At 52.5% G+C, this 18,568-nt stretch overlaps 2 protein-coding genes across 3 annotated transcripts; one reads left to right on the top strand and one right to left on the bottom strand.

Annotated features, from left to right (window-relative positions):
- The first annotated feature begins 93 nt into the window (after nucleotides 1-93).
- On the top strand, nucleotides 94-4,346 carry Fam187a (family with sequence similarity 187 member A). Its single transcript, XM_046442771.2, has one exon. The coding sequence runs from the start codon at nucleotides 547-549 to the stop codon at nucleotides 1,789-1,791; it is 1,245 nt and encodes a 414-aa protein (XP_046298727.1). The 5' UTR covers nucleotides 94-546; the 3' UTR covers nucleotides 1,792-4,346.
- Gfap (glial fibrillary acidic protein) lies at nucleotides 2,533-12,169 on the bottom strand. 2 transcript variants are annotated; one of them, XM_046442770.2, is made up of 10 exons: nucleotides 11,502-12,169; nucleotides 10,460-10,520; nucleotides 10,179-10,274; nucleotides 8,736-8,897; nucleotides 7,477-7,602; nucleotides 7,083-7,303; nucleotides 6,470-6,513; nucleotides 5,989-6,108; nucleotides 4,724-4,809; nucleotides 2,533-4,070 (listed from the first exon to the last, which is right to left on the bottom strand). In XM_046442770.2, exons 1-10 carry the CDS (start codon nucleotides 11,954-11,956, stop codon nucleotides 4,029-4,031), a joined length of 1,413 nt encoding a protein of 470 aa, XP_046298726.1. In that variant the 5' UTR covers nucleotides 11,957-12,169; the 3' UTR covers nucleotides 2,533-4,028. The 2 variants fall into 2 exon arrangements, with proteins under 2 accessions (XP_046298726.1, XP_046298725.1); XM_046442769.2 differs by lacking the exon at nucleotides 5,989-6,108 and having other exon boundaries at nucleotides 11,502-12,146.
- Nucleotides 12,170-18,568: the final 6,399 nt, after the last annotated feature.

Genomic DNA, 18,568 nt, shown 5'->3' with positions numbered 1-18,568 from the left:
ATGGACATTTAATTAACAGTGACCAAATGCTACTTCATTTCAGGTACAGAATTTTTCTCTAAGGGCTGAGTTCTTGTGCAGGTTGGGGAAGCCCCAAGCCATTAACTTAGGTCCAATGTCCTGGATGGCCAGGTGTATTGGAGGGAAGGCTTCCAGACTGATGGAAGGGAAGATATTTTATATGGGGCAGGTCGGGCAGGGCCTAGATCAGCGAAGGACAAAGGCCTTATGGCTCCATCTGGTTTTCCTTGACCCATTCTTGGAGCAGGGGAGTGCCAGTGTTCTAGAAAGGTGAGTGAAGGCCAAGTTCTAGAATGATTTTCCCTAGAGATCAGGCCTGGAACATTCCAAGGACATCTAGTACATCAGTTGGAAATAAATTGCCTTGCATTTGGCTGCTTCCTGTGAAGACTGTTGCTTATTTTCCTGGCTGCTTAGTTCTTTCCTCATATAGAGGCCTCTTCTTGGCAGTGATTTCTAGAAACCCCATAGGTGTTCAGTGCCTTGTTTTTTTTCCCTGTCCCTCTGTCCCTCCCTCCTGTAGATATGAGCCTGGCCCACACCACTGTGCTTCTCTGTGCCTGGGGCAGTCTCCAGGCCTTTGAAATAGTGGAGAAGGAGAACATTTTTCTGAAGACCCCCTGCCCTGCTTTCCTTATGTTTGACAATGCTGCCTACTTGGCTGATATGAGCTTTGAGCTTCCCTGTCACTGCAAGCCTGAGGAGGTGCCGGCTGTAGTCTGGTACTATCAAAAGCATGTGGGTAGCAGCCACACCAAAGTGCTGACAGACTTTGATGGGCGTGTGCTGACTGAGGCGGCCCAGGTGCGTGTGGGCAGTGACATGCTAGTCCGTTTCAGCATCCGCATGTTTAGCCTGTTGGTTTTCCGGGCCCAGCCTGAGGACTCAGGTCTGTACTTCTGTGGCACCCGCAAAGGGGAATACTTTTATGCCTACGATGTGGACATCCAGAGCAATGAGGGAATGGTGGCGACCTTCAAGGACATGGGCCAGAAGCCCTTTGCTGATGAGTACTATGGGAACCTCCATGTCTTCACCACCTTCTGGGAGTGGACCCCTTGTGACCGCTGTGGGGTGCGTGGGGAGCAATGGCGCATTGGCCTGTGCTACCTGCAGAGCCCTGACCTCTCCCCACGGTACCGGAGGACACAGTCTGATGTGGTGTCCTGTGGTTCACAGGCTGTGCCTAGGAGACTGCGCACCACAGTCAGGGACCACATGCCTGAGTTGCTGGTTCAGAGCTGCCTGGTGCCCTGTGAAAAGAAGAACCGGTTCCGGGAGAGCGTGCTGGCTATATACAACTACGTGTCCAAAGTGGGTAGCAAGCCTTGGGTGCCCAAAGTGCCCATTCAGTTTCACCAGCAGAGACTGGGCCATGGACTCATCATCTCCTGTCCTGGGGCCCGGCCAGAGCATGCTGTGGCTTGGGACAAGGACCACCAGCACCTCTACCGCACACAATACCTAAAAGGTGTCAACAGATCCATGAGAGTATTCATTGACCATGGCAACCAGCTCCACATTCGCTTCACTCAGCTAAGTGACCGGGGCATTTACTATTGTTGGCGGCAAGGGGTGCAGATTGCTGGGTTTCGACTCAGTGTGACATCCCGAGGGCACTACCCAGCCTCACTGTCTGACCCTGAGACTCGTGCTGCTGTGGAGCTCACCCTGATAAGCTATCTTCTCATCACAGCAATTTTTGTCACCGTTCACCTCTGTCGTTGCTGCTGTTACTCATTTCGCTTTCGTCCCATGTTCTCACCCTAGGCTCTCTCTTCCCAAGCTCTGAAGACCAGTTGTGCTTCAATGTGTTTGTTAAATGATACCAGATGCCTCTGGGTAGGCGTCCTGGGCTGGGACATGTGGCAAGAAGATGCAGACAAATCTATTAGTTACAATCTGCTTCCCAATTTCATGAACAGGTATGGGGCCTGATCTGGGAAGTGGGGAAACCTAAAGCAGGTGATAGCTTGGGGACTGAGGAGAAGGGAAGTAGGCAGGGGCATATGTTTTCTGACTTCACACTTAGGACAGAGGAGGAAGTGAACTAATACCCACCAAATCACCTGTTGCTGTTGGATCGCATTTGAGGTGCCCTTGAGGATTGCTGACGGGGCACTGGTTGAGCTGTGGGTGGCACAGGAGGAAGGAAGAAAAAAGTGAAGGGAGCTAGCATATGTCTTCCTTGGCTTTCTCCCCAGCATCATTCTGGGAATGGCAGGTAGGAATAGCAGGTGTGGGAGTAAAGATGAAGACTAGGATGGGGAATGGTGAAGGGAGCAGAGATCAAATTCTGGGCTTTCTGCACTCAGGCTGGGGATGAGAAGATGGAGTGGGGAGCAGAGGCCAGGGTACCATGCCTACTGTGGCAGAACAGGTCAGAAATGGGATTTGGTATGTGGCTACTGCCATAGGGACTTGGACTCCCAAGACAATAAGAGATAAAGAGTAAGTTGAGTCTTGTCCAGTGCTACATCTTGACCCCGGCTTCCCCATCCCTGCCATGAAGAGATGAGAGTACACTCTGGGGAAGGCCATGGTATGCATCTTTATTTCTCCTCAGTGAGTAAAGATGGTGGCACTTCCCTGAAGGTTAGCAGCAACAGCAGCAGCAGATGGTAGCAAGGAGTGAAGAGAGGGCACCAAGTCTTGGGAAGAGGGAGGGATCCCCTGAGGGACCCCATCTTCCTTCTTGGCCTCAGAGGGGAGTAGGACCATGGAGTGGGCCCTTCCAGCCCCATTTCTGGGCACAAATATCTACCACCTGCCCACCAGCCTGCCCAGGGAGAGTAGAACAGGTGTTCTGGGGTGGAAGAGTGTGCCCAAGTGCCCCTGCTTCAGGCTTTGCTCTGCTCATGCCTCAGTTTCCCAAACTATAAAATAGGGTGCTGCCTAAAATACAGGTGGGGTACATTCTATACGCAGGTAAGAGGGGACACAAGGGGCCCTTAATGTAGGGAGGAGCAGCAGCTAGTCATTACAGGTGGAGAAGGTTAGGTGGAGGGTAGTGGCCTCACTGTGGTCAGGAGGCAGCAGTCACAGGGCTCTGAGGCCTGGGTGGTCAAAGATTATGCAGCACATAAGAGGCCTTCAGAACTGAGACAGTGGTACTCTGCCCCCATGGAAAGCAGCCCTCTCTCCCCTGTTTCAGCATCTTCAAAAGGATGAGTCATTTTCTGGATTCGCATGACTCAGAGGCCAAGTGTAACTGTTACTCACAATCCCCACTCTGATGTCTGGCATCATCCCCACTGCCTCCTTACTACCAGTGTCCCTTCTACCCCATATGGGGGAGTCGTCCTGGGTTTGACCTCTCTGTATCCACACCTAGGGGCCAGGAAGCCCCCCTCATTGCCCTTCTAACACTCCTTCCCTCTCCACTTAACTGTAGATTCCCCGAGAGCTGAGAACCAAGCTCTTACCTGCCTATAGACTGGTTCCCTGGATGGCAGCTCAATGGGATTAAGACATTTGAATTACCATTCAGGAGGCCCCCTGGGACCTTTCTCTGTAGTCTAGGTAGCAGGACTTCTCCTACATTGGTCAGGGTCATTCTAGAAGAGCAAGCCTCTGCCCAGGGCTGCCTTGCCTGTGAGGACTTTCTCTTCCAGCAGCCTAAGAAAACTCAAAGCCCAGTTCCCAGAGACTCCAGAGACCTCCAGCTTTGGCAACAGTTGCCATAACAACAGGGTGATTTGTAGGTGCCCCCTGCCCTATCCAACTTATTCCTTCGCTCCCAAATTTAACCCAAGCTGCTGGCCACACTTCTAGACTGCCCCTTTGGTGTGAGTGCCCTGTTAGTTGAAGTTGCTAGGTGCTGGGTGGGTGCCATCTGGCAGGCCGAATGCTGACTGAGCCTAGGGCAGCAGACTGGTGTAGAGATGGAGGAGGGAGGGGAGCAGCAGTTAGGAATCAGGTCTGGAGAAATGAGCTATCCAAGGAGAAGCAACTATACTGCTCCCACTACAGGCCCCTCATGCTGTGGGGCCACCTGGTGGCCCACCTCACATCACATCCTTGTGCTCCTGCTTGGACTCCTTAATGACCTGCAGGGGACAGGGAAGGTGCACAGTGCAACAGTTTAGGAGCTCACTGACTCCAGGTCCCCCATGCTAAGCTATGTAACTTATGTAAGGCAAGTACCCAACCATCCTAGAACTTTCTTTTCTTAAGACCGCCTTTCATTGTGCAGTGGTCGGAGTGGGTAGTAAAGGAGAACTTGTACAGTGCTTAGCACCATGCCTGGCACACAGGGCTTATGGTATAAGAGTAGCCTTACTGCTGCTGCCACTCCAACTGGGAATGCCAAGGGGGCAGCATGCCAAATCCCTTCTCCTGTCCTTCTGGCAGATTCCTTTGAATAAAATTTGAAAGTACTCCCTCTTCCCAACTGTCCCAGCCAGAGTTGGGAGTGAAAGCTACTAGCTTTCCTTCCTCTCTCTCCCAGTCCTGTTTCCAGAAGCACCTGAGTCTGGAGGGTGAGAAAGGGAGAGAGCCTGAGTTGGGACCCAATCCAGTGGCCTAGGTCCTTTCACTGCCCATGGAGACTGAAGAAAGGAGTGATGTTCAGGCTCCTCCCCAAAGTCCATAGCACTCCAGGAGCTCTTGGGAGTCACCAAGGACCTCCTGTGTGCCTGGCCCAGGCTTTCTTCCAGAGCCTTGCCAAGTATCCCTGGACACAGCCAGAATCCCTCCTCACCTCGCCATCACGCATCTCCACAGTCTTCACCACAATGTTCCTCTTGAGGTGGCCTTCTGACACGGACTTGGTGTCCAGGCTGGTTTCTACAGGTGTTGGGAGAAGAGGCCTCCCGTGGGTCCTCAGGACACTACACATCCTCTCCTACACCCAACTTCCCCATCACACACACGAATCACCAGCACAAGTGCCTATCCATCCAGGCAGGGAGAGTCCCTGCTCTTCCAAAAGGGCTAGAGACCTCCCAAGTCCCCATGGTGCTGGGCACATCCCACTGCGATCCAGTGCTCTGCCATCTCTGACCTGGCTTCATTTAAATCCCTATCTGGCTTTCTGGCAATCCAGTACTGCATCAGAGAAGAAGCACGTGGGCTTTGAAATCTGGTGGACCAGAGCTTGAGCCCTAGCTCAGCCACTAACCAGCCATATATACAAAATAATTGACCTCAGCCATATTGCAGAATGGGGATGATGGTCTCTAGGTGGCAGTGAGAAGGTGATTAACTAAAATAATGTATGTAAAGCATCTGGCACATATTAGTGATTGATACGTATAGGTCCCTTCCCTTTCTTACTTGTCTGTCACTTATGTGATCCCTCAATGTCTAGCACTCAGCAGATTTTCACTACCTGGTCAGCATGGTTAACTTTCTGATGCTGAATTAAGCCTTGGAAACACATCTGGTGTTCCTAAATATCCTCACCCAGAAGAAGAGAATTTTCTTTCCTTATCTACAAATCATTGATGGCCACATATCAACAAAAAAGTAATTTAGTCTCCCCTTAGAGAGAAAAATATAACATGTCACACTATTATTTAAAATTAAGAGCAGAGAACATAAAATTTCATTCACTACAAGAGTAACATTCCTGAGGGAAATAATCCTCTGGGCTGCATTGCGCTGAGAAGAGCAACAGAGCCTTGGGGACAGATGGATCAAGCACAGAACCTGGCCACCAGGCACAGCAAGACCCAAGGGGACTTCCCAGTGACAGAGGAGGTGAGGCAGAGGCTGGCATCTGATTGAGAGCATCTCATCTGAGTACCCAGGGACTTGCCACCTTGAACACTGGCCAGATCTGCTAGTTTAACCTACAGTTACCCTGTGCTGGGCACTGAGGTTCCTGGGAAAGTGACACAGTTCTGGTCCTTTAGGACTCCTGGGAGGAGCGAGCCCAAGAGGACCAGGAAAATGGGCTTGCTGAGACTTGCTTGCTCCCTGTCAAGCTGAGAAAAGCACTCATTTGAGAGGCAGGCAGCTAACCGAGAGCCGACGGGGCTCCATTTACAATCTGGTGAGCCTGTATTGGTATAACTTGTATTGTGAGCCTTTTGAGATGTCTTGTGACCTTGTGACCTTCCCCTTCTTTGGTGCTTTTGCCCCCTGTAGTGACAAGCAGTTGGAAAAAAAAAACAAAAATATGAAACACTCAAAAGGGCAGACCTTGCCCAAGGCATGCAGAGCAGGCAGAGGCAGAGACCTCATCCAGTTCTGCTGTGGAATGGGGTATTGGGAGGGGAGGAAGGGACACAGGCAGAGCAGGACAGGAGCAGCAGCAAGCCCCACCTGTTGAGTGCCCAGGGATGCTGTGTTCTGGCTAGGAGCTCTGCAGTGAATCATGAAGACCCTCAGGGAGAGCCCAGACCTCTTTCCCCTGGTCTCTGGCCCCAGGCCAGAACAGCCCATGATCTTGGGGGAGGAGGTGGGCATCCAACACCCTTCCTACAAGGCCCACTCTACTGACCTCGGATCTGCAGGTTGGAGAAGGTCTGCACTGGAATGGTGATGCTGAAAGACAGCAAAGGGATGGGGTGACCAGGCTGCCCTAGGACATCCCAGGCCAGGTTCTGGACAAGGGTTGGCATGACAACCCAAAGGGCCATTTGCCATGCCAGGAGAGTCTCCCAAGCTTTCTGCAGCAGCCAGTGCTCTCTGTGTAGCTCCAAAAGTGTGCCAGAGTTTTGGATGTTATCTGCCAAGGAACATGTTCCACCAAGGATAATGGAGACTTGTATGGCAGAGGAGAGGGAGGAGAAAATGGTGAAAGTGCCAAGAATTGGAAGAGATCAGTCAGGGGAACAGAAGTCCAGTCTTTGTTGAGAGGCTGAGGAGTGAGACCCTTAGTTTGGAGGGTGACCCAGGTACCCCCCACCCTGGGACCTAATCAATATTGGTTGGAGCCATTCATCAGACATCTATTGAATAGCTACTGTGTGTTGGTCAGGCAATGTGCTGGGCACTGGGTGGGAGAATAACTGGACCCAAGGATGGATCACTCTCAGGCCCTGAAGGGAGCAAGGCAGACTCTAGAGGGAGGCAGCAGGGAGAATTTCCCGAGGGCTGTGGTCTCGGCTCACCGGTTCTCCTCGCCCTCCAGTAGCTTCCTATAGGTGGCGATCTCGATGTCCAGGGCCAGCTTGACATTAAGCAGGTCCTGGTACTCCTGCAGGTGGCGGGCCATCTCGTCTTTGAGGCTCTGTCCCTCTTCCTCCAGACGGGCCAGGGTCTCCTGGTAACTCGCCGCCTCCCGCGCGTGGCGCTCCTCCTGCTCGCGCATCTGTCTCTCCAGGGACTCGTTCTGTGGGATGTAGCGGGCCGGTCCCTCGGGGCCCCAGCATGCTGCGCGACTCTGAGAGGCTTCGAGGCCGGCCTCCAGCCCGGAGTAACATCGGAGCCCCGCCCTCTGCCAGGTCCCTACCCAGGCCCTTTTCTTTTAGCATCCCTAACGTGGTGGTGACCCCCACTGCTCACCGTTCCACGCAAGGACTCCAGGTCGCAGGTCAAGGCCTGTAGCTGGCGCCGGTAGTCATTGGCCTCGTGCTTGGCCTGGCGGAGCAGCTCGGCGTTGCGGGCGGCAGCATCTGTGAGGTCAGCAAACTAGAAGGGGAAAGAGCCCTAACTGAGGGGTGGGCCCCCGATACATACATTCAGGGGATCCGCGTGGGCCGGTGGAGACTGCTGGGAAATCACGGAGATGGGCATGACCCAGGTCACCCCCAGGACACTGGCCCTGGCAGGGTTTATTCCCAGTGACAGTGACCCCTGGATTGGAGGCACAGAGTCACTGCTGTGCCTCAGCCACTAGCACAGTACCTGTTCAGCCGGCGAATGAATGACCAGTGCCAAAGGATCTTGAACCTCTGTGCTGGCTGCCCTATCTATGGGCCTGAAACCCGTCCCCACCTTGGATAATAGGTCCTGGCCAGCAAAGCCCTGGGTGCTAATAGCCCTTTCCCCCAGCTTGCACTCAGCATTCCAGCATGCCTTGACCCTACTCAGACTGTCACAGGCTTTTGCTGCTCACACCCCTCAGCCCTGGCGCCCTGGATCAGCACCTCCAAGTACTACCTCTCTGTGTTTCACCTCCCGGCCTCCTAACAGGCTCTGCTGTCCCTCTTCTCTTTATATAGGTAACCTACCTGTTCTTTCTAGCTCAAATGTCCCCCACCAGACTTCCCCAGTTCCAACGCTGCAAATAAACTGCCCTGTGGTGTTTCTCTATGCAGCCCTATTTAGGTCCATTATCACATCTCCCTGCTCAGATGCCTTTCTGTATCCCAGCAAATAACCTGGCATGCAGTAAATGCTCCATAACCCAGCATGCAGACTGGCAGAGGCATCAAGAATGCAGGCTCCCAAGTGAAATGGGATAGGGTTGGAAATCCTGCTTTACCACATAGGAGCTTTGTGGCTTTGGGCAAGTTGGTTAACCTCTCTGGATTTCAGTTCTCTCATCTCTTGAAGAATAGTGCTTCATGGTAAGATAATAAACTCAAAGCACAGGGCCTGGCATACAACAATGTTAGTAGCACAATAGTAGTAATAGCAGGAATAATATTAATGAGTACTTTTGGAAGTAGTAGTGCCTGTGTGACCTGGGCAGGTTATCTCACTTCTCTGGGGAGGTTGGTCACTGAGAGGATATTCCTCTAGCTTCCTCCTCTCTCCTTCCCCTGTCCTCTTGTATGGAGCAAGGAGGGCTGACTGAGGAGCCCCACAGGCAAGGCTACCTTGGACCGGTACCACTCCTCTGCCTCCTGCATGTTGCTGGACGCCACTGCCTCGTACTGCGTGCGGATCTCCCTCAGGGCTGCTGTGAGGTCTGGCTTGGCCACGTCCATCTCCACGTGGACCTGCTGTCGGGCTAGCTGTTCCTGGAGTTCCCGCACCTCCTGGCCAGGGTGAGAGAAGAGGTACCAGGGGTCAGGGCTCCAGGTGTAGGCTTCAGCTGGGGTTCTCACAGCATCACACCCTCTTCTACCTGCCCCTGGGCCAGGAGCATTGGCAAAGGGAGATGAGACAGCCCTTGTTGGAGTAAGTGGCATGGCCCAGACTAAGAGAAGCAGGAGGGAGAGTTTGTCATTGTCCTTCCTGGGCTGGATAGGTAGGAGGCAGGTGCTGAGCATGCACCTGTGGGTTTCCAGGTTCCATGGGGCCAGGGATAGTGAATCCAGAATTGGAGGTCAGAGATTAGTGGGTGTTTTTTTTTTTTCTTTTTAAAGAATGGCTCTTGTTTTGGCTGGGGATGTAGCTCAGCAGTAAAGCATTTAACTGGCATGTGCAAAACAAAAAACAAAAACAGAAAAAGAATGGCTCTCATTTTAGTGGAGACAGAGGGCAGTGGGGAATCAGAGATTAACTATGTGACCTTAGGACTTTTAAAAAGCTTTTTTAAATTTTGAAACAGGGTCTTACTAAGTTACCCAAGCTCCCTCAGCCTTAGATCATTTTTTTTTTTTTTTTTTGGTGCTGGGGATTGAACTCGGGGGCACTTGACCACTGAGCCAAGTCCCCAGCTCTATTTTGTATTTTATTTAGAGAAAGGGTCTCACTGAGTTGCTTAGCACCTCACTTTTGCTAAGGCTAGTTTTGAACTTGCAATCCTCCTGCCTCAGCCTCTCCAGCCATTGGGATTACAGGGGCGTGTGCCACCATGCCCGGCTAGGACATTTTTTAACTTTTATAGACTTCAGTGTCTTTCTCTGTGAAAAGAAGGTAGCTGGAAGAACTCCTATCTCATAGGGATGATGTGAAGAAAAACCCAGGCAGCAAGGCCTTGCACTTGTCCGTTCAGGGGGCATGTCTGTGCCTTTCACCAAGTGGTGGGGATGCTCTCTGTCTCTGCCTTCACTTTCTTTCTTTTTTTTTTAAGAGAGAGTGAGAGAGGGAGAGAATTTTAATATTTATTTTTCAGTTATCGTCGGACACAACATCTTTGTTTTGTACGTGGTGCTGAGGATCGAACCCGGGCCGCACGCATGCCAGGCGAGCGCGCTACTGCTTGAGCCACATCCCCAGCCCCCTCTGCCTTCACTTTCTGTCTCTGTCTCTCTCTCTCATTTTCTTTCTGCTGCCAATCTGCTTCCTCTGTCTCAGAGTATCTCTGTCTCTGTCTCTCTCAGTGTGTGTATCTCTCTGTGTGTTGGGCTTCCCTCCCTCTTCCCTGGCCTCACCTCCTCATGGATCTTCCTCAAGAACCGGATCTCCTCCTCCAATGACTCAATCTTCCTTTCCAGATCCAGACGGGCCAGGGTGGCTTCATCTGCCTCCTGGAGTGGGAATGGGGCATTGGGCCACTCTGACTCCAGGCTCCTCCTCTCCATTCCCCAGCCTTGTCTTACCCCTCCTTCTGGGGTGTTGGGAAGCAGCACACTGTTCTGAAGGGCTAGGCTTGGGGGCTGTGTTTGCCATCAATACTTCCCCCCTCCCTGACCCTCCCCTCCACCTTTCTGACCTGTCTATAGGCAGCCAGGTTGTTTTCAGCCTCCAGCCTCAGGTTGGTTTCATCCTGGAGCCTGGGATGGGGAACAAATTCCTGGATCCAGGATCTTGTAGTATTCTTGGATCTTGCCCCTATCTCCCAGGAGGTGGCTACTACAGAGACCCCCCCCCCCAGGACCAGTACAGTAGCAGGAGGAGTGAGGGTCAGAGAGGGGTCCTAGACAGAAGCCTTGACTGGGATCATGAGCAGACAAAGGCTTTTGCCTTAACTCGTCACTAAGACGCCTTGTCAGGGTAGTGCACCTGATTCTGCTCACACAGGCGCATCTACCAGTGTGCACTTGCTGCTGCATGCTCGACACACATCCTCCCGCATTGGAGGGTGCATGTACATGCCCACTGTTCAGCAAATCACCATGCCTCTGGGGTTTCCTCTGACACCAGGTACTACCTTCTGAGATGAATTTTACTGTGATCTCTGCTTGATAGCCATGCAAGTCAAAGTGATTTGAATATGATCAGAGGCCAGTGATATGTAGTCACCTCTGTTCTGCACCCAGACCTGCCTGCTCTTTCCCCCACTTCCTTTAGCCTGGAGCCCAAGCCTCTTTGTGGACACCCACCTTCTCCTCTTGTCACTCCTCCTTTGTATAGACCCAGACCCAGAATAGGTGACAACTCCCTCCCATCACACACACACACACACACACACACACACACACACACACACACACAATTCTCAATGCCCAGAGAATCAAATGCAAAACCTCTGTCTAGTGGGGCCCTTGGCTGCCTGGCATAGCCTTCCCCTGTGGGGATGTACCCAGAGTGTCTGGCTCCCTGGAAGAAGTCCTTTGGGAATCAGATTCCTGAGGTCTTAGACTGCTACCTGGTCCCTCCCAGGAGCATGATAGCCCCCACTTTTCCAGAAGTGGGGAAACCCAGGGAGCAAAGAGGCTGAGCCCTTGTCCAAGACTGCAGCCCTGCAGCCTCGCCCTCTCAGAGGCTCCATCCTCTTTGCTCACCAGCCCCCTTTCCCTGCCCCCGCTCCTCACTTCTGCCTCAGGGTGCCCAGGTCCTGTGCCAGATTGTCCCTCTCCACCTCAAGCCGGGCGCTGTTGGCAGTGAGCTGATCAAGCCGCAGCCGCAGCTCCCGCAGCTCAGCTTGGTAGACATCAGCCAGCTTAGTGGGCTCCTTGGCCCGAAGCTGGTTCAGCTCAGCAGCCAGTGCCTTGTTTTGCTGTTCCAGGAAGCGAACCTTCTCGATGTAGCTGGCAAAGCGGTCATTGAGCTCCATCATCTCTGCCCGCTCACTGGCCCGGGTCTCCTTGAAGCCGGCATTGAGTGCCCCAGCCAGGGAGAAGTCCACCCGGGCTGGGATTGGAGGGTGCATTCGAGCCAGGGTAAAGCGGGAGCCAGGACCTAGGAGGTGGCTGGGACCCAGGCTCCGAACCAACATCTCGGAGGAGGTGTAGGACCGACGAGCAGAAGTGACTCGTCGCCGCTCCATCCTGCTTTGCCTCTGCTGACTCCTGGGATGTGAAGGCTTTATGGGAGAGTGGACCAGCCTGGCCTTGCCTGGGCTGCCCTGGCGACGCCCCCTGGCATAGCCTGAGGGGGGTGGGGCTGGGCTGCAGCCCAGCCACAGGAGAGTTCTCTCACCCCACCAAGGTCACTATACCCAGAGGCAGGGCTTCCTGGTACCTAGGGCTGGATGCTGGGGCTGGAGCCCTGATCAATGAGCAAGGAGACCCTCTCTCTAGGAAGGAGTCAAGAAAGGACTGGGCCTGGGCTGGGGGTGTAGTTCAGTCGGAGAGAGCTGTCTAGCATGCAGGAGGCCTTGGGTTCAATCCTTAGGACCATACATATACATGCATGTGTGCACGCACATGCACACAAGAGCTGTGCCAGGTGACCTCTGACCTGCTTCCAGGCCTTCCCTTACTCCACATTCCCTCTTCCTGTGCCTGCTAAATGCAGGGAATTAGGTGAAGAATGAACCTATGCCATGCTGCAAAGAACAGCCTATGCTACAGTTTTCTGCTGAGCACTATTCCAACAGGTATCCAGAGTCATGCCCTCTAAGCACAGAGGTCCTAATTTTTGCTTTCTCCCCATTCCCTGGAATGTCTAGAGGGGCAACTAAGGTTTCTACATAGCTATGGGAAAGAGATGTGGAGATCCTGATAGGGCAGGAGGGACAGGCCTTCTCCCTGAGCCTCTCTTTAGCCCTGTGTTTGTCCTGCCGGCTCCCCTCTGCTTGCCTGGCCTCCCTGCACAGGCTCCCAGAGCCTGGTCCCTGACAGCTCCACAAAGCAGTTACGAATGAGCTGGCAGTGCTGGCTCGAATCTTTGTTCCTGTTACACCCTGTTTCCCTGGTCACCCCTCACTCTCCCCCTGAAGATTTATGTCTTTTAAGTTCCCACACATCAGGCTGAGATGGGAAAGGCCTCTGGGAATGGGTGGGTTTGGGAATTCAGGAACCACTGGGTTTAATTGGGAACATAGGTCCTTGGTCCTGTTGCCCCTTGAGACTTTAGGTCCATCCATTCTGTCCAGTCTGGTCCCACCCAGGCGCCAAAGCCTTCTGTGCCCAGATAGTGCTGTTCCCCCAGTACTCTGCCCTCTCTGCCCAGGCTTGAGCTTCTGATCTCTACTCCAGGGCACTTGCTGAATGGAGCTTTGTTCTCCACCGCCAGCGTGGGCGCCATACAGCAAGGGCAGTCCCCAGGGGGCTGTACAACTTTTATCCGAGGATTCCAGGATGTCAGGCTGGGGTACAGTGCAAGCCCCCTTGTTCAATGGGCTTCTCGGAAAGCATCTGAAGAGGGCTGGGGTGCAGCGGGAAGCAGGCTGTGTGCCCACCCTGACTATTGTGTCTGTGCCAAGGTGAGTCACTCAGCAGGCACAAGGAGGAGACTCTGGGGGTAGCCAGCCCAGCACCGCCAGGTCTCCCACTTGCAGACAAGGCCTGGCTGCTTGCCCCAGCCCCAACTCTCAAGCCAGCTCAGGCCCCCAAGCTCCAGTAAAAGCAACACCCCCAACTCCACACCAGGGGGACATGTTTTTCAATTGGACATCTGATGAGCTGGCTACTAAGGTTTCCCTCGATGAGTCCCAGTGCAGAGAGGGAGGTGAGAGCCCTTGGGCTCCAATGACATTTGCCCCTGGCCTGAGTAGTGTCATGATGAGGGAAATCCTGAGGAGGGGGTCCTGGTGACCTTCGATCCTGATGTGGGTTGGGTGGCTGGGGAAGGACAAGGTAAAGAAAGAACAAGACAAGGCAGGAGACTTTGTCCCCAGCCTCATCTCTGGGGTGGCCTACCCTTCCTAGCTGCCCAACAGGAAATAGTGTGTGGTGTTGCCTTCTTTAAGGCAAATTGAAGGGAAAAATGGGCAAAGAGGTCCTGGAGGGAAAAGATACAATAAGAACAGAAGCTGCTCATCACTGGAGCTTAGAGACTTGCTCCTGTGCATGCAGACATGAGTTTGTTTTAGCACCAGCACATGGGGTCACCCAGGCTCCCCAACCTTGGCCTTCTCCTTGTGCCCTGTTATAGCCCAGTTCCATCCTCAACTCCCACAGGATCCTGAGACCCCTCCCACAATCAGCCCCAAACTCTCTCAGGAATCTCACCAGAGACAAAAGTCAGTCATGGTTGTTTTGCAAACTTTCATAACCATTATTTTTTGTGACACAATTATTGTAGAAAAATCGGAAAATACAGATAAGCAATACAAAAGAATTTAATTAGCCATAATTTTACCACATGGAGATAGATACCAGCTTTTTTCTACACATATAAACTCAATTTTCCAAAATAGGCTCATGCTGCACAAATTATTTTGTAATTTGCTTTTCTTACTCAACAATATGTTGTGAACATCTTTCCATATCAATAAATATTTATCTACATCATCATTTTAACAGTTGCATGGTTTTCTACTATCTGTGTTCATTTAACCAAGCCCTGTTGTTAGACAGTTACGTTTGCCTTTCTCTCTCTCCTAAACTGTCCTCATGCCCATCTGCCCCAGACAGACATAGCCACCGGAGCAAGGCAGCCCTCAGCCCTCCCAGCCTCTAATGGGACACCCATCCTCCCAGTCTGGCTTAGGGCTCATTCTCTGAGGTGCCTCCTCTTCTGCTTCTCCAACAGGAAGGCCCCAACATCCAAAGCCTCAGGCCAAAGCCTAAGCCGACTGGTAGATGGATGCCTGGAGATCGATCTATCTATCTATCTATCTATCTCTCTCTATATATATATTTTTTGTTGTTGTTGTTGTTTGTTTGTTTTTTTGGTGAAGGGCGTGTATTGGGGATTGAATCCTGAATCCTGAAATGCTTAACCACTGAGCCACAACCCCAACCCTTTTTAAATATTTTATTTCAAGACAGGGTCTTGCTGAGTTACTTAGGGCCTTACTAAGTTGAACTTGTGATCCTCCTGCCTCAGGCTCCTGAGCTGCTGGGATCAGGTGTGTCTTCACAGATACACCTGATGTGTGTCAGATGTGTCTTCACAGAGTCTACAGCCAAGCTATGCCCTGCCTCAAGCTGATGTGGGGACAAGATGACCTCTCTGTGCTCCTCTCCCTGAACCAGAATCTTTTAGATGAACTCCTGCATACAGGGCAAAGCCCAAAGTCCTCCTGAGACAATCAACCCCTCTCAGGCCTCAACCCACACAACATGAGGTTCTGATGATTTCCAAATACGCCAGTCTTTTACTCAAGTGACCATTTTCCCCCTTAACTGCCTCCTAGTGGCTCTGCTTGTGCTTGTGCCCCCACCTCTCACCCAATGCCTGCCCATCATGTGATGAACAAGCTGGGTAGGATGGATAAAGAGCCTTAAAGTCCCTCTAGTTGACCCCTTAGTTCCCACCAGAGGAAGAGAGCTGAGTCCCAGTGCCACTAGATGGCAGTGCTCAGCTGCCCACCTCTGGCCACAGCAGTGCGCAGGAAGGGAAAAGTCGCTGTTGGTTTTCTAAAACCCACGTTTCTAAAACCCGCTGTGGGTTTTCTAAAACCCACGTTTGTATCAACCAAGAAAGATCAACCCCTTTATTCTCTATACTTGCCTCTGACTGCTATGATTGTGTCCTCTACAGCACAAAGCCTTTGCTCCTCAATAGCTGTAAAGTCAGATGACTTGAGGAACCTTCTCTGAGTCTCCATTTCCACATCTGTAAAATGGGGATTTGCCATACCTATTTCTCCAAGATAATTGTGAGGATAAAATCAGTGAAAATTAGCCGAGCACGGTGGCGCACACCTGTAATCCCAGCAGTTTGGGAGACTGAGACAGGAGAATTGCGAGTTCAAAGCCAGCCTCAGCAACTGCAAGGCACTAAGCAACTCAGTGAGACCCTGCCTCTAAATAAAATACAATAGAGGGCTGGGGATGTGGCTCTGTTCTTTTGGTAACAGAAACTGAACTCAGGTGGAGTACCCCTGAGTTCAGTTTCTGTTACCAAAAAAAACCCAAAAAACAAAACAAAAAATCAGTGAAAATTGGACAGGGCAGGTGCCTTTAACAAATCATTCCGTTTAATAATGCTAATGCTAGTGCATCTGGGATGGGTTTGGCTGGGAGAAGTGGGAGCTGAGTGGGGGTGGCCATGTCCTACTGGCTGCATTGGGACTATGTGGGCACCACCCTGGCGGTGTGGATAGCAGAGGGGCAGCTGCTAGTGAAGAGGGAGGGAATCAGCACAATTTGCCCTAAAGTCATTGGTGGCTTTAGGTTCTCCAGGGAATGCATGCAAGTTCCTTCTGTCAGCTCTGCAAACTTGGAGCAGAGGTTAGCAGAGTTGTTTCCTAACTTGCATTCTCTCCTCCCTGACATCTGCCTTTCCTCATCCCCAGACTTGAGGCCCATGACTCCATCCAGTTCCAGAAGCTCTGGATATGTTGACACTTCTCATGGGTGTGGGTCTTGTCTGTACCTCAGCCTGAGGACTCCCAAGGACAGGGTCCATGTCTCCCCCCACAGATGGGGGCTTCCTGATCCTGGGACCTATGTCTTCCCCTCAAATCCAGGTTTGCCTAAGAATGTAGAATCTTCCTCTGCCTAGACTAAGGCACCTTGGACCAGAGCTCCCTACCACTGAACCCCATGGTTCCTGGAGTCAATGTTTGTCTCCCCCTTCATTTGAAGGGGGCAATCTCAGAGCAGGGACGATTCCTTCTCCCCCCGCTCAGCCCATGCCCAGTCAGGCTTTTCTGTTTAGAAATGACCTCTGTGGCTACAGGACAGTTCAAGGCTGAACCCCAGACTCCATCCCCTCCTCTTCACTGGCCCCTCTCAGCATGTTCTTAGAGGCATAAGCTCACTCACCTTCACAGACCCCAGGGTTAATAAGCTGGGGCCCTTTCTCCCTGTTTCTCCTCACCCCAGCCAGGGCTGGCTCCAGCCTGCCCCTCACTCCCAGCCTCTAACCCTGAGATAGGCTTTTTAATTGCTTTCTCGGATCTGTTCTGTTCCCTGCTCCCCTCCCCTCCTGTCCCTGCCTGATTAGGTCCTTCTGGGAGGGCAAGAGGCGGGGGACCAGATGTGGCCCTGGTGGGAGGAGAGGGGTGGGGGGTGGGTAGCCTTTTATTTCCAAACCAGCAGTTCTCCAAATGGACCAGATGAACAGGGCAGGAGGGATGCACCTGGCTGAGGGGAGTACTTAGTTGAGGGAGGGGTGCTGGAAAGCATAGCCATAGCCAGAAGCCCCTGGGGTGACTCTGGTTCCTTTCTCCCCCCATGACCTTTGTCTCAAGTCTTCCTGGGCCCCTCTTCACAGAAGAACTATGCAGGAGGAGAAGACAACTACAAACTAGATTCTGGCTGGGAACCAGGATCCCCTACATGCAGCCAAGAGGGAGAGGCCCATTCCTGGGGGAATCTGGGGACTGACAAGCAGGGCTCTGGGACAGGACTCCTGAGTTAGCTGCTGTCAAGGAGGCTTCCCAGGTGGTGATGTCCCCTGTGAGGGCCAAGCTGAAGCTGGGTGGAGGCTGGACTCAAAGAGAAAGCCCTGTTCTTTCCCTTTGACAGGTCCCAACACCACTGGAGGATTTGGCTTACACTCAAGTGTCAGGGACAGGTGCCATCCTGACTCCCTGCATGGCGGGATCATGTCTTATTCTGCGTTGGCAGCTCTTGGCACTGAGCCTGGTTCTATGAACTGGGCAAAATTTGTACCCCAGGAAGGGCCAGGCATGAGTTTCAGGATGAGAAAGGAGGTGAGTGGAGGGGCTTGGGGAGAGGGGCTCCTAAACCCACGGAAATGGAGTGAGGGCTAGAATGAGGCAGAGGTGAGGGGGTGTTAGGCCAAGCTGGGCCTGCAATGAATGGGAAGCCATCGATTGCCATGTCTCATGGACGATTCTCTTTATGTAAGAACAATCCAATCCAGAGAACAATCCAGAGCCTCACCGCCCACTAAGGTCAGCTGAGGGCTTGCTGCCCCCCTCAGTCCCTGCCCGCTGCCTGCAAAGCCAGGCTGCCTCTGGCATGAGGGACACCACACAGCGAGCGCTCTCAGCCCGACCTCCCATGATTGAGGGCAGGAGCTGCACGTGCTTAACTCCATCAGCACAGTCTTTGTGCATTTAATGGGTCACCCGAGAGCATATTTTGCACCACAGAGCCACAAATGTTTGCCAAGAGGATGGCTGGCTGCCGGACATCCTTGTCAAGTGTGACCTCTCCCACTCTAGGACTGCCCCCAACCCAGGCAAATTCTGCCTCGCGCAAGGACCCTATTGTTTGGAGGTTGCCCTCCTGGCCCTAGTCACCAGCCGCCTTGCCCTGTGCCTGCTGCCTCTGCCCTTCCAGGGTGACGGTGATGATCAAATGAGATAATATATGTGAGGGCCCCAGGAAATGGGGAAGTTATTCAATTTGAATCCAGCCAACATTCAGTGAGGCCTCCTGAGGTCAAGGCAACATGCCAGGCTGCCAGGGGCTACAGATGTGAAACTGACTGATTCCAAGGGAATCACAGTACACAAGGGGGAAAAACTCATTAAGGCTAATTGGAGAGGCGGGAACCCTAGGCATGTGAAAAGAAATGATGTCTCTTCACTTCCAAAGGGAAGCAGCCCAACGTTAAGAACTAGACCCCG

Source organism: Marmota monax, unplaced genomic scaffold (assembly GCF_021218885.2).
Source record: "Marmota monax isolate L192 unplaced genomic scaffold, Marmota_monax_Labrador192_F-V1.1 WCK01_AAM20220418_F8-fsc00205, whole genome shotgun sequence".
In the NCBI taxonomy this organism is placed as follows: domain Eukaryota; kingdom Metazoa; phylum Chordata; class Mammalia; order Rodentia; family Sciuridae; genus Marmota; species Marmota monax.
Note: the sequence above shows the minus strand (reverse complement) of the source record. Positions and strands in the feature narration are given on the sequence as shown.

What these genes read in the sequence shown, in the direction of transcription:
- Fam187a (XM_046442771.2), top strand. Translation starts at nt 547, where the DNA reads ATGAGCCTGGCCCACACCACTGTGCTTCTCTGTGCCTGGGGCAGTCTC.
- Gfap (XM_046442770.2), bottom strand. Translation starts at nt 11,956, where the DNA reads ATGGAGCGGCGACGAGTCACTTCTGCTCGTCGGTCCTACACCTCCTCC. An exon ending in ACCTGGCTGCCTATAGACAG is followed by an intron (nt 10,275 to 10,459) that starts GTCAGAAAGGTG and finishes TTCCCACTCCAG; the next exon opens with GAGGCAGATGAAGCCACCCT. An exon ending in TGAGGAAGATCCATGAGGAG is followed by an intron (nt 8,898 to 10,178) that starts GTGAGGCCAGGG and finishes CACCCTGGCCAG; the next exon opens with GAGGTGCGGGAACTCCAGGA.